General features: G+C 40.3%; 1 protein-coding gene across 1 annotated transcript; it reads left to right on the top strand.

Moving 5' to 3' along the window:
• The first annotated feature begins 3,987 nt into the window (after positions 1-3,987).
• On the top strand, positions 3,988-23,091 carry TOP1 (DNA topoisomerase I). Its single transcript, XM_075177578.1, has 21 exons — positions 3,988-4,251; positions 4,892-4,916; positions 12,502-12,589; positions 12,978-13,278; positions 13,721-13,773; positions 14,159-14,248; positions 14,578-14,653; positions 14,738-14,835; positions 14,941-15,056; positions 15,383-15,504; positions 15,587-15,709; positions 17,182-17,369; positions 17,743-17,887; positions 18,262-18,405; positions 18,661-18,846; positions 18,973-19,041; positions 19,332-19,446; positions 19,618-19,745; positions 19,840-19,934; positions 20,284-20,433; positions 21,587-23,091. Exons 1-21 carry the CDS (start codon positions 4,219-4,221, stop codon positions 21,687-21,689), a joined length of 2,448 nt encoding a protein of 815 aa, XP_075033679.1. The 5' UTR covers positions 3,988-4,218; the 3' UTR covers positions 21,690-23,091.
• The last annotated feature ends 54 nt before the right edge of the window (positions 23,092-23,145 follow it).

Raw genomic sequence — 23,145 nt, 5'->3', positions numbered from 1 at the left:
GTAGATAACAGATTGGTCGGAAAATTCACCAGTGTGCACCTAGACCTGGACCACCAGATGTCTCCCTAGAGCCTCTCCAGCGTTGTTCAGTAGCAGTTCCATGAGTCCACCTTAACCTAGTGTGAACCAAGTATCACCTACTATATACTTTGGAGGTGTTTTCCTTGACCAGGAAGGAAATTGAGGATTTAGAGACTCTCCCCCTCACAATACACCAGGTATCCTCCTCCGGTGGGCTGCCCGAGACAGCTTCCAAACTGGTCTCATACCTCAGGACAGCAGCCTGTTTAATGGTTCCCAACAGATTGTAAAGCACGTAAATAATGCCCTTTGAGGGGGATGTGCGCATATAGAGAGTCGAGCAGAGTGGGGCCTAGTTATATCAAGTTTAGGAAGGGAGTCGACAAAATATTTCACTTGCAAATGTGCAAAGGAAATGAGTATCTAGAAGTAAATTTTTAACTGCAAAACTGGGGGGTACAGTGACCAGATAACAAGGTACCCATAACTATTGTAATGCCTCTTTCGAACCAAGAGAGAAAGTGGCATAATAAAATAGTCTTATAAAACAGCTGGGATTGTAAGAAAATGTCCCAGTTTAGCTAAAATAAAAATTCTAAGCATCATTTAAAATTAATAATTGTAGTGAATTTCGTTGAGTGGCGCAGTCCAAGCCCAGACCAGTAAAAACATCCTACTGTTTCCAGTCTCTCAGTATGTCACAATCAATCGCATTAACTATAAAGACCAGCTGTTTAGTGCAGGGGGGGTTACATCTCCTCTGACAAAGTTATTAGGAACAACATGTGGTTGTATCTACTATAAAAAGTCTATCATAAAGCAATGTCTTCATGGATGTCAACAGTTACGCAATGAAAACAACTATTTATCATTAGTAAAAGTTTATTTCTAAGTTTAAAATATAAGACAATAAAATGATTTAATGCATTGAATTGTAAATTTTAAGTAAAAAAAATAAAGAGTCATGTGAAGGTGGACACCCCCTTTTAAAAAAGGAATTCTGTTTCCTCCTTCATTTCTGTCCTTTCGTGGAAGTCCAAATGGAAATATCCCTTGGCAAAAGGCCAAAAACCTAAAATTACCTTGTTTAAAAAAGTTACTAATAATATTCACAAATTTACAAAATGCTTAGATATTGTACATTTGATTTTATGACACTATTGCTACCCCCAGATCATATTATCATACACATAGTACCCCCAGATCATATTATGCTACACATAGTACCCCCAGATCATATTATCATACACATAGTACCCCCAGATCATATCATACACATAGTACCCCCAGATCATATTAAGCCACACATAGTACCCCCAGATCATATCATGCCCCACATAGTACCCCCAGTTGATATCACGCCACACATAGTACCCTCAATACATATTATTTTTGTTACATTTACATATATGCATAGTCGGGGGAGGGGCCACAATTTTTTTTATTTATTTTTTAAAAATATTTTCACTTGTCTCCCTCCAGCTGGGCCCCCAGGAGCCGCTAGGCCCTAGGCAGGTGCCTAGGTTGCCTAGCGGTAAATCCGCCCCTGGATTTACACTGCTAGAGAGTGCACCTAGCACCTTCTCTTCCTCAGAGTGCCATTGTGGCACTGGGTTGTGACATCATGGCCCATAGCATATTATGACACTCATTCACTGTTTTTAAGCATCCCCTACACTTTGGTGCCTTAGGCAGGGTCCTGTCTAATAATAGTATGGGTCCTGCTTGTACTGTTACAAATACTTGTTCTGCAATATAAGCCATCTTTAGTTGGGCAGTATTTTAGGGGTGGGGGAATGAAAAGTTCATTTAATCAAAGGCCTAAACATTGTTCTGCCTCTCCGCGCAACCTAGGCACACTTCTAGTTTAAAGATCTCAAAACCACGGAGAGTAGGCATGCACTTTGATGGGCACTGAGTAGACCATTCAGTGCACTTTTGCAAAAGTATGACATTTTGCACCACACACGAAATGTAGATTGCAAATGAGGTCCAATGATGGTTTCCCTAAAACTTGCACATTAACCCAGCCCGAAATTATGCCTTTCCAGCCCTGCACCTACCTCCTCTTTTTTTGAAGTTTAGAAATTATCTACAACTTTGTTGTATCCGTGTGTAAACCATATTATCGAAGAAAAAAAATCACTTTCACAACACACCTTTGTGCCTGAATCCTATAATTAAGTAAGGACTAGTATAAAATCTCTGGAGAACTAGGCAATTCAAGCTTAGTGTAAATATTTGGGGCTGCACTAACTGAGTGAAAGTAACTGCGGGAAGGATTTTAGAAAAGTGTATTTTCAAAATAAAGCCATAGCTGGCTTGAAAAAAAAACAATATCAAATGTACTTTTGCAGAATAATAAATAAATAACGTAATATTAGTTAAACTGGCAGAATACCAAAACGTAAAAAATTATTTGGTTTATAAAGGGGCAAAAACAATCCAGATAAGAAGGCATTAATATAACAGGTTTAAATCCATTTTTTATAGCTACTTAGGAACATTATTTTTACTCAATGCCAGAAAAACAATATAGAAAATGTACTAAAGTACAAAGCACTCATGTTCATAACTATGTTTGAAACAATGATAGCGAACCTAATAACCTACGAAAGGGCTGCACATTATCCTTTATCTCAGTAATAAGTTAAAAGAATGTGTTTAATCAAAGAGGCACCTGTTATAACATATCAACAGGAATTTTAAACACGTGTTACAAGCTTTAACAAAAATAAAGCTGGAAGGATCTGGGAGGAGTTGGGGGCCACAGGTGAAGGCTTGGAGGGCCCCTGTTGCCCACCACTGGTATAAAGACTTAGGGCCCTATTTAATAATTAATGGATTTTTGCCCCATTAATTATCATCTGTTGATGCACCAATGACAGATGACATTTCTTAGTAATTTATTATACATGCCATGTCGGAACAGTGTGTCTGATATGAGTCTGTCCAGGCGATTACTTTTTTTTAATGAAGACTCCGGGCTCTTTCATAGGTCATTTACGTACCTTAACGCAAGGGGAGAGCAGGAAGGCTGCGGAGAGAGATTCAAAGATCCCTCTACCACAGTGCTCTTCCCATAGGATTCAAAGGCTAACGCCATCTTCAGGTGACATAAGCCACCAGGGAACAAGTTGTGAAAAGCTTAGATTTTCCTAGCTTGATAAAACTGCTCAGAACACAGTCCCCATTGAGTATTATCAGAGCTGTGATTAATGCAATACTTTGCAGGACTTTCTTAAATTAATATTTTACAAAAAAAAATAATGCCTAAACCATCGGGAAAAAGCAGTTTCCGCATGGTTTAGGGCAGTGATGGCTAACTTGTGACACTCCAGGTGTTGGTGAAACTTCAAGTCCCAGCATGCTCTGCCAGCTATCAGCTAGTTATCTACTGGCAAAGCATGCTGGGGCTTGTAGTTTCACAATACCTGGAGTGTCACAGGTTAGACATCACTGGTTTAGTGTCATAAAAAGGACCCTTATTCTAAGGCTTAGCCTAACCATTGCACTAAGCAGTGGGCCCACTGCCTCAGATGACCCCTACATTAATATTTGAAACAAGAATCAGAAGAGAGAAGGCGACTTTATTTTTCATAACCTATCCAAATTCTGAACTAAAATTTTAGTTCAAAATGTGTCCTATACATAACTAACTAGCAGTGGGTCCCTGTCACTGGGTAGCCTCAGTCCCAATAATTTAGAACACATGGCTGTGTTGTGAGCTACAGTAACATCATTTGAAGGATGCACGGGTCACGTGCTGACGGTTAGTGACAAGCACGATGCCGCGGTCACCACGGTAACCGGCTGATTGTGACATCAGCAGCCGGAGCGTTCTACAAGCCGGCAGTTAAGTCCTTAGCAGTCAGAGCAGCTGAGAGACGGAAGAGGCGGGTCGTGCCGTCCGCATGCTCCGCCTTGTCCCTTTAAAATTAGCTGCGCCTGCGCTGTGATGCTAAATCGGGACTTAGTTGTTACACAATCCGCCGAGTGGCTCTGCCCACTCTCATTTTGCTGCTGCCTCTCTCGGCTGTACCCGGCTCCTTTTTCTCAGCCACAAAATAAGAGATCACCATCCTGCTCCACAGCCCTCCCTCTGCTGAGCAGTCTCTGTGCCCCCCCCACGCCTAGCACAAGACTCCCTCCACACCGCTACCCACCATTCATTGAACCCTCCGGTACCTCGTGAGGATGAGTGGGGATCACGGTCACAACGACTCACAGGTAAGCCGATCTCCTCCTTACCCCCCTTACAGATGTACCCCCAACCACATGGCCGGTCCGGCTCCTGGAAGCCCTTAGCTCCTAATTCAAGCTCTCTGTAAGAGCCCTTAGTTCCCCCTCTACCAGGCTGTCTAATGTTCCCGGCTGACCTCCTGACATCGCCACACTTTAAAATGTAGCTCTGAGTTTTATACCATTTAAACCAATTGGTTTTTGGGTATTTTTATGTTTTTAGCCCCTTAAACCAGGTCACCTGCTTTCTATTTGACCTCAAGTGTTACAATGTAGCGACCTTATCCCTATCACTAGTTTAGATACTAAATTGCTACTTTTGTATATATTATCCCCCCCCCCCCTATATTGCTGGGGTATACTTTACACTCCTAGTTTAGATTATTAGCAGGGGACAATAATGACACTAAAAGCTCTTATGTTATAGATCACATTAGAGCCTCTCACTGTTAGGGGGACCTCTCTCCTTATTTTAGGGTACAGGTGACACCCCACACCTGCTCCCCCGTCAGACGTCACTCCTGTAGGTAGTTGACCCTGTCAGGTATATGACTGTCCTTATTTGTCATGTAATAGATCCTTATTGTCAGGTCTTTACTTGATTTATATTTCTCTCTTCTTTCTGTAGATTGACGCGAATTTTCGGGCGAACGGTGAGTATTTCGGGCCCCTTGTCCACAGCAATCTGTATACTAGAGAGTGGGGTTTGAGTGGGTTTTGTTTGGTGGGGTGTGGGGCCCCCTGTTTCCCTTATCTAGTCTCTCCCTCCCTCCCCCCCTCCTCTCACTCTCCTTCCTCCTCTAGAAAGGGCAGACATGGCGTCCAGAGACTAAGTCCCGTCTGCTCGCTCACTGGCTCCTTTGTTCACCTACAGCCCTATACATCTCCCCCATCGGGGCTGATCATCTCCATTAAAAGTCATATTCTTGTTCAGCCCGAACCGATCTCCCCGTTCCCCACCTCCCCGGCCTCGACAGACCTTGTTTCCCCTCCGATTTCCCCGGCTGAAAGTCGGCTTTCAGTCGGTGGGGACTTAGTCTCTGCGCCATTTTCTTTTTCTCTCTCTCTCTCCCTGTGTCTGTGTGAGTGAGGCTGTGTGTGTGCTTCTCAGGCCTGGGCTGCGGGGCTGACATGGCTGCTGAGGGAGGCCTGATCTGCTGCACATAGCAGAACCTCAGCAGTATGCTTGCAAAACACACCATTTAATCATATCACAAGCTCTTATTCTTCCTTCCTTACATGTTATGTATGATGTGCTGTCATGATGAATTGAGTGCTTGTGATACACTAGTTATTTTTTTTAAATAGACTTTGCTGTATGTGTTTCAATCACAATAGCTATAGGTAATTGTACATTAAGATATATTAATCTGTGTAGTGTGTATTTTATAGTTGGCTAAATATGTATTTTGTAATGAGTAAGTGTGAAGTTGGTATAATTTTTGGATATGTAACTGACCAAAATATATATATATATATTTTTCTAATACTATTTTAGTGTGGTAAAATAATACACCACTTTTATTTTTTGTAGTTAAAATTCAAGGTGATGGATTTAAACTTTTTTATTTTTTTTACTAAGTATAATCTGTTTAGTTTGAGCTTAATATGATTGCTAGAAGGGCTCATTCACACAAACTTTGTTTTGTGTGGCACACTTTAAAAATGTGTGTATGCTTGTTTACTGTATTGGGGGTTTTAAAGAGACTTTTTTTTTAGGCATGTTTGAAGTACGCTTTCGCAATGTAGCAGGTCCACTCTTGGCTTCTTTCACCCTGTCAGGGTACCTTGACATGAAGTATTGCTTTAAGAAAAATGTATACTAATTTTAAGGAAATTTTCAAGGAAGTTGAAAATGGAGGAAAAATACTTCCTTCAGTACCTCTTTGGTGCAAAGAAGCCCTTAGGGCCCAGGTTGTTGTTTGTTTGTGTTTTTTTTTTTTTCTCTTTGAACATTTTCTTTGGTTAACAAAGATATTTGTAGCTTTAGGAAATATGTAATGTCTCAGACGGTGCAAAGTCAAGGTTGCTTGTTTACAGACTTGTACGTCAATCTAAACTGGCTGGCAATATCCAGTGCAAACTTCAGCAGCTAAATAGTGTAAGTCCATACAATTTCATGGCTAAAGGGAGTACTGCCTACTACATTAAACGCTGTAATAATGATCTATATAAGAACACTTGACAAATTACTAGTGAAGAAACATGGTATGTGGTTTGTTTTTTTTTTTTTTTTACTATTCTTATATGCTGAAAACATTGATCCATGTCCTGTTTTGAAACTTTTATGTCTTGCTTTGTTCTACTACTGCATTCATCTTTATTTTAGTGAAGCAGGAGGCTTGGTTATGCTAATGTAACTCACATTAGTATACAATAAACCAATAAACTATGCACCTGTATAGTATACACTTGCTGTTTCAAAGCACCAATTGGGCCAAGTTGCCAGTGTTTTGCTTCATCATTGACACTTCAAAACTGAGTTTTGTGTGTGTGTATTGAGTTTTCACAAATCTTTGTTTTGTTTTTTTTAAAATATTCAGTATAATACCTACCTACCATGTGCATACAGTTCTGTGTAGGTTCATGTGGTTGGTGCCCTTGGTGGTCACACCATACATTTGCAGGGGAACTATTAACGTTTTGAATTCTGGGTCTAGCCCATGTTCACACGTGTTAAGCAGTGACCCACCAAACAGGTATTGAGTTATTTCCATCCAGACTTTATAAATGTCCTGTGCCTATACCAGTGTTGGCTAACCTGTGACACTCCAGGTGTTGTGAAACTACAAGCCCCAGCATGCTTTGCCAATATATAGCAGCTTATTGCTGGAAGTGAATGCTGGGACTTGTAGTTTCACAACACCTGGAGTGTCACAGGTTAGCCAACACTGGACTATAGTAATGGTGTTTATTCACAGCCTGACTGGTGAACTTCAAGAGCATGTCTGTTGCCCATGACTGATCTGTTTTACACTTTCATTATATGTATGTACTAAAGTTCTGCAGCAACTTTAGTTCCCTTATTGACATTCAAGTTTCTAGTATGCGAACCATTAGTCCGTTATTTTATTTCTTTAGTATACACAAGTTTATAGTAGTTTCAATATGTGGGCACAGGAGGTCATCGAGTATTCTTGAACATAGCAGGAACATGTCTAGATGGGCTACATGTAGAGGACCTAATGGCTCTACAATCCTTCTGTGTTCATGAAAGCTAGTAGCAATACAAAATCTGTTTGACATTTTTATAACTAGCAGTGCCAATGGGAGAGACCTAGTGAAACATGTGATTGGTATAAAATCGAACAACTTTAACATTCCCAGGGAAATGGAGTTCCGACCTTAAGCTTCCCAGTTCTAAAAAAGGACAACAAAATGTCCCTAGAATGTTAAGTAATCGACCAAACATTTCCCTGGTGCCTCCTGCAGTTTATAAGTAATGGTACCGGATATTGAATGCATTGTCTACTTGCTTTGATGAATAGTAGGGAACTAGCTGGACGGTACAGAATTAACCAGATATCTTCTGACACCTGTTACAAATGCAGAACTAACTTGTGCTTTAGCCGTAAGAGCCTTTTGTATAAATAGAAAAGAGTCCTTTACAGAAACACATTTGGGGACAGGGATTCCCACCTTTCTGTAAATAGGTGGATGCTTTTTAATGGCCATTTGAATGGAAAATCTGTTCCAATTATAGATTGTGGTTTTGACTTTGTTTCCCCCTAAGATTTAAATGTAATATGTTCAAAAGTAGAACTATGATGTGCCTTTTACAGTATGGCTGTGTACATTGTTTAGAGAACTTGATTCAAAGTACTTTCCACACAAATAACCATAACCAGAGCAAGACACAATCGGGTCAAAATGGTCGTTAAAATAGTGTGATAAGGAAAGACATTCCCTAAATCTATTATACTTCACATAAGCACCTTTGCAATTGTGCAAAAACTACAGTATTGTTAATTGCTGATCCTTATTGAAAATACTGGAAGCATTTCACATAAAAATACCTGCTATAATAATCCGTCAGCATGGTGATTATCCGTAAATGTTTTTTTGGTTTTTGTTTTTTTTTAAAAAATTAGCAATTTAAAAACTTTATTTGTACAAGCTGACATAAAAAAATCTCATATGATCTGTAAGAGTAAGGCAAAAAATGGAATAAGTTTTCTCCTGGACAAAACCATGTTGCAATGCAAGGGGTGCAAATTAGCTTATTGTTTTGCACATTTAAATAAATACTGGCTGTCTTCATGTAGCACACAAATACTTAATGGCTTTATTTTTCCAGTGAAACTTAGTTTATCATTGCAACATGGTCTTGGTAAGGTGCAAAGTTCCCTTTTTTTTTTTTTTTTTTTCTTTTTTTTTTTTTTTTCACCTTAATGAATAAGGCCCAATATTTTCCCAAATAACTCACCCCACCAGATAGTGAACAGCCTTGCTGTTTGGTTGATCCAGATCCCAAGTCGGGAGAAGTTTGGCGGCAGGGATGATTACTTCTCAAACCAGGCCTGGAGGTGGCTGTGCTGCAGTTTCACTATTTGGTTGAGTGGGCTACTGTAACACTCCACACGTGATGCCATAGTGAGAAGTGTACCCATGGTGTGAAAGCTGCGGGGCATTGATGCCAACAGCTGTGCTGCCATGCCTACTCTCTGCTGAAAATGTTCTCCAGATTATCTCTAAAGTGATTATTGGGCCTATTTATTATTGACTGCACCCCCCCTTTCCCCTTAACTAATCCCTTACTGCACCAATAAAGGATGATATACTGCTATCATTTATCAAAGTCCTAACGGGACAGCGCACCTGAAGAGGGTGACCCGGTGATGACTGCTTTTCTAACAACCTGGAGTCTTTACTGTGCTAAGTTAGCTTGGCACAGTTGGCTTCATGATTTAATGGAGGGCAAAGCATGAGACCTGTTGGAGAGGCGTCCTAAGATCCCCCTCCTGCAATGTTCTCTCCATAGGACAGAACGGCTAACGCCAGCTGGGTCAAGCACCCAAACTAATCTTTTTGTAGCTTGATAAATTAATAATTAGCTTGATAAATGCCCTGTTGGTAGCTCGAGGACTGGGTTTGTCACCACTTGTTTAGATCTCTTTCAAACGGGCTTTAAAAACCCACCTTTTTCTTAAAGCCTTTCAGTCTCCCACTTAACTTCCTACCTTTTCTTCTGCCTCTTCCTCCCCTCTTATCCTTATCCTCCGTTCCTCCATCTCTCCCCCGTGTCTCTCTGTCTGTCTACCCCACCCCTTAGATTGTACGCTCCTCTGAGCAGGGCCATCTCTCCTCCTGTTTCCACCACTTCTAACTCTGCTCTCCAGCTACTTAGCCCTCCTCCTCGAGGGTCCTCCACCCCACGTCCACTCTCGCTCCCTCCTCCCCCCTGGGGGTCTTCCGCGCCCTCCTTCTTGGGCCCCGTCATTTGCGGATCCTCCCTCCCCCTTCCCCGCCCTCTCTAGCTGTGCATTGAGCTTACTGAGTTGCTGTGTTTACTGTACTGTGCTGTCTCCCATTGTATTGTAATTTTGTTTGTCTCTGTACGGCGCTGCGGATGCCTTGTGGCGCCTTATAAATAAATATTAATAATAATAAATTGACCCAGACCGCAGTTCTCATTGAGAATTATGGTGACTGTGATTTTCTACGGTACTTTGCCTAATACAGGAGAGATCACTGATTACTAGGATACTAAAATATGTGATCCATGCATCAACGGGAATTTCAACATGCATTAAGGCTTGGATAGGCCCCTATATGGCATTGCTTGGATTTGTACTACAGTATGTACTTTCACTGTTTTGCCTAATGGACACCAGTTACATTGATATAAGTGAGATGGTGTTTTTCACCTGAGGACTTCTGCAGGTTCCCAATTATTTGCAGAGCTGTTTGAATGACAGTCCTACCTTGGACCCATAAATCTTGGAATCGAAAAACTGGCAACCTATGTGAACTTGCTGTCTAGTCCAGTGTTCTCCCCAGCACCTATTTCCTGGGTGCTCCTCTCGACTGTTTTTACTTGCCTCCCGGCTCTTGGAACCCAATAGAGTTCTATTTTATTAAGAACAAACCATTGTTTCTCCATTACGACAGGTGCTATGTGATCTGAGCACTACAGCCAGCAGTGTGTGTTACACCACTGACCACCAGCCTGACCAGTCCTGGCAGTTGTGGGCAATAATCGCCAACATTCTATTTTACTGCAAAGTATTTCATCTGGCCACACCCGGCTGCTTCTTAATGCCACCCGGCTGGGAAAGTTTGTTGGGAAGAACACTGTAGTCCATTATAACTATTCAATGCTTCCTTTTGTGTTAGATACTTTAACATATGTAGGAAGCTACTCTAGCTAAATTCACTTAATTGAGGTACACAAATTCTAGGAAAATGAGTGCGAAATGGCCCTGTCCTTTGCACTTACTAAACTGGCAGGGCCACCGTGAAAGTAGGCCCTTGTATCAGTTTATGGAATCATTTGAAGTCTAGTTGGGTCTCATTATGCCTCTGGCTGTCCCTTCATCACATAATAAAAGAGTTTAAAAAGATCCAAAAGCACCGCACATTCACAAGTCTGTGTAAAATGATTAATGAGTACATGGAGTCTTCATAGAAAGATTTCTGAATAGTGTGTTAAGTATTTAAAATCAAATGAATAATTATGGTATTGTCAAAATGCACCAGCACTTGTGTATATGAAAAGTAGTTCATAACGCAAGTTTATCTATTCTAACCTTTGGACTACTGGAATAATATGTTTGTCCACTTTCATGATCAGGTTACGAAAAATGTCCTTGGTTTTTCTAAATGCCCACTGTTTCCTAACAAGCATTGCAATATCTGGGGAAACAGGTGTGGCCACAAAAACAATTGATGCTGAAAGTGTTTAAGATGTTGACCATATCCACTTGGATACTATTTGGATTGCCCTACTTAATGCACACACAAAAAGATAATGGTTTGCAGACATGATAACTTTTCTGCTTTTTCCTGCCGAGAGGAGAGCACAGACTATTGTGTTTTCAGACTGATTTGATACATGTCGTCTGAAATGAAGGAAATATATTAAAACTGTTGCTGTTTCTAACCTATACTTATTTTACCACCAGAAAGCCGCAGAAAAGTTCACAAAAAGAGTGCACATCATAAAGTGGGTGGGGAGGTTGAGTTCCTCTATTTATGTGAGGCTATATATTTATTGCCCCTTTGAAATACTGCATGTAATGACCGTATACGTCGCAACTTGAACATGTAGCTGATCAATGAATGTGCATTATAAGCTTTATTTTGCGTATAATCTATATGAACTTGACACGTGAAAAAGGCCAAATACTTATTCAACTGTGTTTTTTGTACAAAAGTCCTCGTTCACCCTTTGTATGATGCTGCATATTAATTCCATGGAGTTGCCATTGGTTGAAGGGTACACCCCTACATCTTTGTGGGTATGATAGATCTATATATTGTCTGTATGCAAAAGATGATTCTAGTAACTTTGTTGCAAACGGGATCTAATAGAAGGTAATGCAACTGCCACAATTCTTATAGAAGAGACTTCATACATGTCTTCCTTCCCAATACTGCCATCCGATGATCTAGTGACTCCATAGATATGTACTTGTAATGCCTAGCACTTCATCAGTTTAAGTACACCACCTTAAGTTTGAATAGAGTACAGATGTCCATTTGCCATAAGCCAGATAAGAGATCCAAAGAGGGTGTGAACAGTCACTGAGTTGAGACACATAGACATGTGGTAGCGCTCTCTATAGATTGGTGACATACCTTTAGAATACATCAAGCACAAAACCATAAGCCTGGTGACAGAAGTGCTTTAAAGAAATGCCTTGGTCATTGGTCCCTAGGTAGCAGATTGGCTGCACCCTTCATGCTTGAGCACTGTCGCACATAATGTTCAAATGTAGCAAGTCCTTTAAATTGTTGCATGTAATGTATTCACAAATGAAGACTACTTGGTTGACACACATTGCTGTGAACAAAATTCTCTCTAGAAAGGGAATGCAATAAGGACTTTGTGAGTGAAATGTAATTGGGCAGCTACCATAACATATGTCAGATAAGGCAAACTTGACCAAATCCAGTTTGCTGTTAATCTGGTGTATGTAACGTACCAATGTCCACAGTCACAATAGCTGACCTGTTTCTGTTTGATCTGGACTACTCTTTTGTGCTGTTTTGTAAAATCCTTCTCATGTCTGGCAGACTCCCATAAACACAAAAAAGACAAAGAACATCGTCATAAAGAACACAAGAAGGACAAAGATCGTGAAAAATCTAAGCACAACAACAGGTCAGTAGATTACTTACAGCAATGTTTTTAGCTTCCATCATTATTTACTCTCTAACACTCGTCCGTTTTTTTTTTTGCCCATATATCTGCATTCTATGAAGTATAGTCCTTTCCTCTATGCTCTTCACATACCAGGTTTGACAGGTAGCGCACTTCTTCTTGTCCTCCTAAGTACCCAGTTTCCTAATTGGACAGGTAGACAACCTGTGGACTCCAGGTCAAATTGGCTCTTTGAGTTTAGAAAACCTCTGGCTCTTCAGCTGGGTTTTTATTTAATTTTTTTTTAAGCCTCCTGTGAACTTTAATGTAGCAGTGTGATTAAAGCCCCCCTCCCTTTCTTGTTTTGAGGTACTTTAATGTTCAAATCTTCAAATTCTTTCCTCTTCAGTGAACACAAAGATCCTTCTGAAAAAAAACACAAAGAGAAAGACAAACACAAGGATGGTGAGAAACATCGGGAGAAGGATGGTGAGAAAGACAAACACAAGGACGGTGAGAAGCATCGGGAGAAGGATGGTGAGAAGCATGGAGAGAAGCACAGAGATGGTGAGAAGCATCGGGAGAAGGATGGGGAAAAACCCAGAGATGGAGAAAAACATGGCGAGAAGCGTAAAGACAGAGAAAAACATAAAGATGGTGAAAAACATAAAGAAAAACACAGAGATAAAGAGAAGAGGAAGGAGGAAAAGGTGTGTTAAATAAGTTTCTAAATTGTATAATTTTGATCCACATTCCCAAGTCTTTCCCTTAAGAAACAAAATGTTTTAGGATCAATAAAGGTCAGACCCTTGTCCACTAGTCTGCCATGGTTATTGACCCATTGAAGGGGTTTAACGAGCACATCCATAAAACTCATGGACATATTATTTGTGGCTATATCGGCTTTTGGTTTACTCCTAACTTGCTAGTAACTTATATGTTTTGCTAAAATTAGTCATGACCTGACCAACAAAACTTCCTGCAGTCTAATATTGACTTGTAACCTTGACCATTATCTCCCTTCATAGAACTCTGACAGCGAGTTGTCCTCTACCCTCGCTCCCCACATCTAAAGCATACACAGTATATTGTCCATGTCGGAGCAGCTGTCTTTCTAAACTGACTGCCTTGTTTGGGTTTTTTGTGTTGTAGTTAAAAACCTCCATCGATGGTGTCAAAGTGAAGAAGGAGAATGGCTTCTCTAGGTAAGATGGGGGCAGTTGTGCATGCGTTATATTAGAATGTGCAGGGAAACGGTCAATGCAACGCTCCTAAGTATTGGGCAGACTTGTATATTTTATTCCCCGGTTTTATACCCAAGATGAATTATACCAATGCAGCTTTTAAATGCCTGTCGAGAACTAATGTACACCATACTGTACAGGCGGTTCTAATGTGATATTTTATTAGAACGTGTTTATATTTAATGCACCCATACATGACATACCAGCACTGTAATACCTGGCCAATTGTGAGTATTTAGAAGAGCTATGTCTTTTTCTAATAACTGGGTGCACAAAGCTCCCTAGTATGGGTGAGTTGTTTTCAATATACCTGTATTATAGTGACCGGTTTTTCTTCTTGTTTTAGTCCTCTTCACGTTAAAGATGAGCCAGAAGATGAAGGTTATACCATCTCTCCCAAGCAGAACAAGGTTCTGAAGAGATCCAGAGATGATGAGTATGTGGGGGTTGATTCGGTACATTCAGGGTTGGGTACCATAATTGTTAGTGGAGTGAGCAATAGGACTTCAATCCTGTTTTCGTACCAGTGTTAATAACATGTCATGTTAGCATTGGCAGTACAATGTACATGGTAATAGATACTGATGTACAAGGACATACGTCTCTCAGAATTGACTTGTGAACTGATGTCTTATTAAACGTTCTGGACAGTCTATATTTTTCCCTTTACAGCTGGACTTGTATAGTGTGGTCATATTATTCTCCCTTATCGGCTACTCTACCTATAAACTCTTTAATTTTAAATATTTTTTTTTTTGTTTCCAGCTCTGACTATAAGCCCAAAAAAGTTAAAGAGGAAGATGGTAAAAAAGGGAAGAAACGTAAGCAGGTGGAAGTGGAGGTAAGAGCTGAATGGATCTTGTGGCTAAAGATGATCTGTTAAAGAGGAGCCATTGCCTGTTGTAACCTACTGAATCTCTTCTAGGATGTGAAACCCAAGAAAAACAAAATCAAAATCAAAGGCGAAGTTGGAGATGTTAAGAAAAAGAAAGGGAAAAAGGTGGAGGAAGAGAAGTGGAAATGGTAATAACGAATGTGCTACATTATTGTTGGTGTTTTACCTGGTTGGTCTGTGAGCTATTCCCTGCTGGCTAATACTTGCCGCTCATCAGCTGCTCTTCCTCACAGGTGGGAAGAAGAACGTCATGCCGATGGCATAAAGTGGAAATTCCTGGAACATAAAGGCCCTGTGTTTGCTCCGCCTTATGAGCCTCTCCCCGATAATGTGAAATTTTTCTATGATGGTATGACTCGTTCCCTGATGCACTACCTATCTGTGCTCTACTCCTTCTCATTCTAGCTTAAGTGCCAGCTATTGAGGAAATACACCCCCACACTCTAGTTATTAATCACTATCGCTCCTTAACTAAGGATACCACGCCCACCTAATGTCAATTATTTTAACCCTGTTATAATGTACTATTTGGTAATAATTTGCTAAATCAACTTGTAGCTCTCCAACTGTTGATATCTCCCAACTTCTTTTGTCATTTTTGTATTGGAAACTTTCTACTTTATAACCAATGCACAGGGGAAAAAAGCTAAAAGTTCTGTCATTTGTTGACCATAGGTAAAGTTGTGAAGCTCAGCCCCAAAGCAGAGGAGGTAGCCACTTTCTTTGCAAAAATGTTGGACCATGAATACACTACAAAGGACATCTTCAGGAAAAATTTCTTCAAAGACTGGAAGAAGGTGCATAATGATTTTATTCTCATTCCTATTTTGAATATTGTCTCAAGGCTTCAGCTGTAACCAATGTTCTGCCCTCTTTTAGGAAATGACCACTGATGAACGAAATCTTCTCACCAACCTCAACAAGTGTGACTTCAATGAGATGAGTCAGTACTTCAAGGCCCAGTCTGAGGCCAGAAAGCAAATGACTAAAGACGAAAAACTGGTACTTTTTTATAGGTCTACTCCTGTGATTACAAAACGGAACCATGCTTGTTTTTGTACTTTTTCCAAGGAAACCTTATTGAATATATACTATAACGTTGCATCTTGCAAAAGTGTTGATTTGCATTGTACACCATTTTTTGCGTTGCAAATCTTAACACTTGAGTGGCCCTTCAGTGGGCTTCAAGGGTAAAATTGAGAAGTTAGAAGGAAATGAATAACAAACCAATCAGTGGTTATTTGCATCCATAAGTACAACATGTGACAGATGTATAAAAGGTACAGGCCTGAATGTGGCTAGATACAGATGCGATCACACAAGCCATACATGTAGGTTGGGTTCTATAAACGGTATTCACTTATTTTCTTATAGCTTGTTTTTATTTTGGAATGCTGACCACTGATCTTTATACATTACTATGTAATGACAATTAAAAACTGTAAAGCAATTAAGATTAGTAAGGCAAAAGTATTGTCCTTTTGTATCTGGTTCACCGGGGATAGTCCGAGACCCTTAAAAATTGACTGGGTCACTCCATAACCCAAGACAGAATGTTGATTTCGTTTGTTTTAAAAAGCGACTCCAGTGCCTTTGCTGTTTGCTTTGTGTCGCTGTCCTGCTGGAATATAAAGTCCTAAGGATCCTGCAGGTTGGAGCAGATTTTGTTTGCTTCTCCAACTTCATTTTGCCCTCTTGCTTCCAGTTCCTGAAGCAGCAGTGACTCATCCCCCTAACGCTATGCTCCTGCCATAATGCTTCATGGTAGGGATGATGGAACCAGCCTAGCGTTGACTCTTCCACTTGGTGTAAGCATCTGCCACTTGCTTTCTAGCATAATTTTATGCAAGCTTTCTATTTGTCCCCCCCCATAAAGCATTGAATTGTCAAGTGCCCCTTCTGCTATTGTCTCATGGACAGTTTCCTCATCTCTACCATGGAAACCTTTTTGGCATATGCAACTTGGTGCCCTCCATAACAAGTTGCCTTTTCTCATGGAAGCTTCCTTTTGGAGGACGGACTGTTCTAGACAAGTACAAAGTTGTGCCATATCGCCATCTGTTTGTGATGGGACTTGACAGTGTTCCGGGGGATATTCATTCTCTGAAATCTTTCTTTTCCCTGATTTGAGTGCACTTTATTATTCATGACACTTTTAATTGTACACAAGTGTATCTTGGTGACTGGCTGTATATGTAATAGTCTGTTTATTTGTCATTTAAAAACAATATATACTTTTGGGGTTTAATTTCACATTGGAGTATTTGGTGTTGATCAATGGTAAGATTTCCACAATAAATGAAGTTTGTTACATAATGTAAGAAAATTAAAATGTGAAAAATGTCAAAGTAGGTGAATACTGTGTATATTTTATGTAGTATCTTCTCCCATGAAACAAAGTGGGGTATATTCAGACTCATACTGGTGCTGTAATAAACTCATTCACACTTCCTCTCCCCACAACTATCCTGCAGAAAATAAAGGAGGAAAATGAGCGATTGGTGCAGGAATACGGCTACTGTATTATGGACAATCACAAAGAACGGATTGCCAATTTCCGGATAGAACCCCCAGGCTTGTTTAGAGGCAGAGGAGATCATCCAAAAATGGGCAAGCTGAAGAGGAGGATCATGCCGGAGAACATTATCATTAACTGCAGCAAGTATGTGATATGGGGCAGTAGTGAACTATGTAGACTGGGGATGCATGGGGAAGGGGGGGAGTGAAGCAAATAGGTGATTGGTTAAGAAAATGCTGATTTTTAATAAAGTGTCAAAGCCTTGAATGATGGCTACATTTAGTTTACAGAATAATGGAAACTGCAGTAAAAAAAAAAAACCCCCATCTAGCTTACACCTTTTTTCTTTCCGTCAACTCTCTTCTAATGGATGCCCTAAAATAACCATTTAGCTCCAAGCTTAGATGGCATCATTTAAATCTGCCCTCCAGCTTGGCATTGCAATAGAAGGCTGTCATAATAACATTGACTATGGTGAGTTTCTGACTGAACCTTTTTTGTGTGTGCATTTACCTAGAGATTCACAGATTCCCGCTGCTCCTGCTGGTCACAAGTGGAAGGAGGTCCGATATGACAATAAGGTCACCTGGCTAGTGTCCTGGACGGAAAACATCCAGGGATCCATAAAATACATAATGCTGAACCCCAGTTCCCGCATTAAGGTAAGGGATGTTTAATGGAACATGAACACTAAGTGTTCAGCCTTTTTTTTTTTTTTTTTTTTTTTTAAATCTCTATTTCTCTTTTCTACCATTGGGGGACACTGCAAGACATTGGGTATAGTAGGTGGGACTAGGAGCTTAGACGCTTACCAACTTGTTTGTTGTCGCACTCCTACTATGCCTCTCGTCTCCAGCTCAGACCTCAGTTGTTTTCTAAGTGCCTAGGAGATAGGTCACTTCGGTATTCAATGGAAAAGGGGTCATAGCTTTTCTTATTGGTGAGCCCGTTAAGTTAAATACTGCAACAAAGGCCAGCCCACCAATCGCTCTCTAGACTTGACCACCTCTAATGCCATGCATGTTTGCCTTATTAGGGTGAGAAAGATTGGCAGAAATATGAGACTGCCCGCCGGCTGAAAATATGCGTTGAGAAGATCCGTAACACTTACAAGGAAGACTGGAAGTCCAAGGAGATGAAGGCCAGACAGAGATCTGTTGCACTGTACTTTATAGACAAGGTGAGGGCGGTAGCGATGTGTTCTCCTCTACTGTTTGTCCAACAGGATCACCCTTTATCATGGGATGTCCTACGTTACCTGCTCAGGAAAATACGACTAAAATTAGTTTAATCTCTAAACCTGTTTAATGTGAGGAGACTTGGCAGATATGACTTCTACAAACGTGATGTCCACTTTAGTTTTGATTTTTGTTACCTTGGCTTGAGACGAAAGTAGAAGGTATAGTAGTAAACGGCCATCTCTTTTTGTTTTCAGCTTGCTCTGAGAGCTGGCAATGAAAAGGAGGAAGGAGAGACTGCCGACACTGTAGGTTGCTGCTCTTTGAGAGTAGAACACACAAAACTTTACCCAGAGATTGATGGGCAAGAGTACGTGGTTGAGTTTGACTTCCTGGGTAAAGATTCCATCCGCTATTACAACAAGGTGCCTGTGGAAAAGCGGGTATGTATCTGACAACATGGTTCTGAACGTTCTCTCTTAGCATTGGGAAATATGTGATTTTCATTCTAATAATGGTCCGGTTATTGACCATATTAGACCTTGCTTATCTGATCTTTCTTTTCTCAGGTCTTCAAGAATTTACAGCTCTTCATGGAAAACAAACAGCCTGAGGATGACTTGTTTGATAGACTCAATGCAAGTGTTTTTTTTATTTTGCTCAAATTTGTTCTGAATTGTATACATTGTAGATCATGTGTAGGCCTCCTGCTCCTCTGGTAATCTTTACCTATAGAGGAAGTACAGGTGATGCGGAGATCCTCAGAACCATAGAGGAGGGGCGGGGTCACTAGATGGGAGGAGGAGCTGGTTCTGGTTAATGAAATTGTACCAGAAAGTCGGCAGACTGACAGTTTCATCCAAATGGCTGCATATGGGGGGGCGCAAACTCTTCCAAGACTCCTAATATTTCTCCTTTGATACTTTAGACCAGCATCCTAAACAAGCACCTTCAAGATCTGATGGACGGATTGACAGCCAAAGTGTTCAGAACATACAATGCCTCTATCACCTTACAGCAGCAGCTTAAGGAACTCACTAATGGTAAAGCCATATTTTATGTGATGACCGTGTATTGTAAATTTAAACCTTTTTAAATATCTATTCTGAGCTGTAATGCAGTGTACAATTATGGCTTCCAATCCTGACTTTTTTTCTTTTTCATTCTTTGACTAGTGAAACTAGTGTCTAAATTAAACTTTATTTGTTTTACAGGGGATGATAACGTCCCTGCCAAAATCTTGTCATATAATCGTGCCAACAGAGCTGTGGCTATATTGTGTAACCATCAACGTGCCCCTCCTAAGACATTTGAGAAATCGATGATGAATTTGCAGACCAAGGTAGGATCTCCGGATAGTGTTTCTTTTGTGACATAAATTTTCACACCAAACACACACTTACTTATACTGGAAATCCTCATTTCTGCCTCTTTAGATTGATGCCAAGAAAGATCAGTTGGCAGATGCGCGACGCGAGCTAAAGAGCGCCAAAGCTGACGCCAAAGTCAGGCGCGATGAGAGAACTAAAAAGTATGTTGATATTTTGGTTTTATTTTCTTGTTTGTGATCAGTTGGTGTTACAGAACTCCCACCGTGAGCATACGTTTCATGGTAGTCCATCCCTATAAGTGAGCAATGAGAGTAAGCTGCAGAAGCTGGTCAATTGGCTCTATAGACGAGTGTTGGCGGTCTGGAATCTAAAACTCTTGCCTCCTATGGCAGGAGAACTAGCCATTATAGGTGATAATCTGAGAAGCAGCAGGTGTCTGGGACAGCTATTTTTCTGGTATAGGGGGACGGTGACCATGTGGCTTTCTACCTCTTTTGTTGGCGGGTATGTTTTATCCCTTGGATCTAATCGTTCCATCTCTCACTACAGATTAGTGGAAAGCAAGAAGAAAGCTGTGCAAAGGGTAGAGGAACAGCTGATGAAACTGGAGGTTCAAGCCACCGACCGAGAAGAGAATAAACAAATTGCTCTTGGAACCTCCAAACTAAATTATTTGGACCCAAGAATCTCTGTAGCCTGGTGAGACTTGTGTTTTTCTTGTCCTCTTCAGGACCAAAACCAATGTATATATTTGTCTTGACCAGTTTCTGTGTATTACCTTTTTGCAATGTAATAAAAGGAAAGCGAGACAACAGGGGAAAGTGAGCTACATTTCACAAAAATATACTCAAGTATTTCATTAATGCTTTCTGGTGTATAACAAACACATAGTAGTATAGTTAGAATTTGCCGGCAGATAAGAACCACTTGGCCCATGTACTCTGACCAATTTTTAACCTATGGTAACCTCAAACCTTATTTGATCCTTTTATCCTTTGTAAGGATATCCTTATGTCTATCCCAAGCATGTTTAAATTGCTCTACTGTATTAGCCACCTCTAATGGGAGGATATTCCACTTATCCACTACCCTTTCTGTGAAGTAGTTTTTCCTCATATATCCTCTGAACCTACTTCCCCCAGTGTCAGTGCATGTCCTGGTGTTCTAGTACTTCTCTTCTCCCCCCAGTGTCAGTGCATGTCCTGGTGTTCTAGTACTTCTCTTCCCCCCACCCCCCCCCCCCCCCCCCAGTGTCAGTGCATGTCCTGGTGTTCTAGTACTTCTCTTCTCATCCCCCCCCCCCCCCCCCCACCAGTGTCAGTGCATGTCCTGGTGTTCTAGTACTTCTCTCTCCCCCCCCCAGTGTCAGTGCATGTCCTGGTGTTCTAGTACTTCTCTCTCCCCCCCCCAGTGTCAGTGCATGTCCTGGTGTTCTAGTACTTCTCTTCCCCCCCCAGTGTCAGTGCATGTCCTGGTGTTCCAGTACTTCTCTTCCTTTGCCGTATAGTTCCACTTAAGGGGTGGAATGTGATGGGGCTAGGTGATCCGTATAGGAAGTGCTTCAATCATACTGTTTAATCAAAGGAGAGGAAGCTATAGCAATCCAAGGAAAGTAATGGAAACCTACAGTCTCCATGTCCTAACTTTTTTGCGTTTTGACAAGAATTACTTAAATAGGCAGGGGGGGGGCTTGGAGACTTCCAATATTGGGCAATCACAGCTCTAGTATCTATCAGAATATATCCTACAACGCAATGGGTAATTCTGTGTTTTCTCGACCTTTTTGTACTTTGTAATCTTATTTTGGGTGTCTTTTTGGTAACCCTTTTTTAAATGTTTTGCTTGCTCACAGGTGTAAGAAGTTCGAAATCCCCATTGAGAAGATCTACAACAAAACTCAACGAGAGAAGTTTGCATGGGCGATCGACATGGCGGATGAAGACTATGAGTTTTAATGAGTGCGAGAGACAATGTTTTTAATTTGTTTTTAAATTTATTTTAAGCCTGGATGTCACCTCAGAAAGGGATTTTATAAAGAGCTGTGAACCTTACCTTTTATCAACTAGTGTTTATTTGTTTTCTTTCTTTGAGATGGGAAGGGGATATGCAGCAGATTAAGGGGAACAAAGATGTGGAAATAAGGCTTAAGCCCGCTAGAGTAAAATTGGGTAAACGTAATATCCCCATGCTGCCTTCAGTATTGTCCCATGGACAAGGAGTGTATACATATGTACAAAAATGGAAAATCTGAACTTGTGACTGCATAGCTTTTTGTGTGTTTTAAGATGGGAGGTTTTCACCAGGCATAAAAAAAACTGCTTTTCAAAAAAGTCTGTATAATAGAATTAAAAAGAGAAATCCTGTGTGTTTTTACAGTTTAAGATTTTTTTGCAATAACGTCTATTTTAATAGAAAACTATAAATTGTACCCGTCCCTTTCATCTGGCCATATCCCCTTGCCCTGGTTACACTGTTCTGCTGAAGAGAGGGGCCTATTGTTTGGCAGCTCAGGGGGTCTGTTTGACTCCTGTTTTTCCCAGTAAACGTGAAATTCTATTCCAGCCAGTCATTGTTTGGTTTGGACACTTACATGAAATGTGATTTTTCTTCTTTTGACCATTTTCTGAAAGGGGGGGATAAATCCTAATCTTTAGAAATGTGATTTTAATTTTTATTTTCTCTTTGCCCAATATCTATTGTGCTATTATTTGACGTATTTAATCCTTTTATCTTGGTAGGAAAAAAAAAAATCAAACTATTGTACAATTGTAGCAACATTGAACTTATTTCAGGAAATGCTTTTAACACAGAAGTTTATTTAATGTGAAGAGTACCTTTCTAGGAGTGCAATGGAGACCAAACTTGTAATCCTTTTTATAAAAGCATTATTTATCAAATTGAATTGCTGCAGCGTTTATTTTAGTAGCGGCGTTGTTCCCTGGGTTACTCGTACAACACGTGCTTGCATTTAGGAAGCCTCTTTTTTGTTTGCAATGTGGGAGGGAGGATACCATATGAAAACCTTGGTTGTATTTTAAAGATTTACTTGAAACAGATTACACTATGGACTTTCTAATAGTTTAGGAAAGGCAACTGCAAAACAATGGGTCAGAAAGAAAATGGAGTTTTGTGCAGGTTTTTTTGTTTTAAAAAGAAGAGCCTGTAAAGAGATTTATTGTGAATGTTTTGCTTAGAATGCTCTTTTTATTTTTTAATATAAATGAGTGTTCGAACAGTCCCCAATCTTTTATTTTTCTCTGAACTTTTTTTCTTTTTTTTGGTCCCATCTTCTATTTTTATCATGAATTGCCATTAACTTGAGTGTAGGTTATTTAAAATAAAACCCTACAACTTGCACTTGTGTATCGCCTCTTTTGTGTGTATTAATGTTTTTTGTTTTTTTTCTTTTGT

This window comes from Mixophyes fleayi, chromosome 6 (assembly GCF_038048845.1).
Source record: "Mixophyes fleayi isolate aMixFle1 chromosome 6, aMixFle1.hap1, whole genome shotgun sequence".
NCBI lineage: Eukaryota > Metazoa > Chordata > Amphibia > Anura > Limnodynastidae > Mixophyes > Mixophyes fleayi.
The sequence above is the reverse complement of the archived record's forward strand: the minus strand, read 5'-3'. Positions and strand labels throughout refer to the sequence as shown.

Bases quoted from the DNA above. Each gene is read 5' to 3' on its own strand.
- TOP1 (XM_075177578.1), top strand. From the start codon at position 4,219: ATGAGTGGGGATCACGGTCACAACGACTCACAG. The intron at 17,370-17,742 runs GTATGTGATATG...GCATTTACCTAG, and splicing joins ATTATCATTAACTGCAGCAA to AGATTCACAGATTCCCGCTG. The intron at 19,447-19,617 runs GTAAAGCCATAT...TTTGTTTTACAG, and splicing joins GCTTAAGGAACTCACTAATG to GGGATGATAACGTCCCTGCC.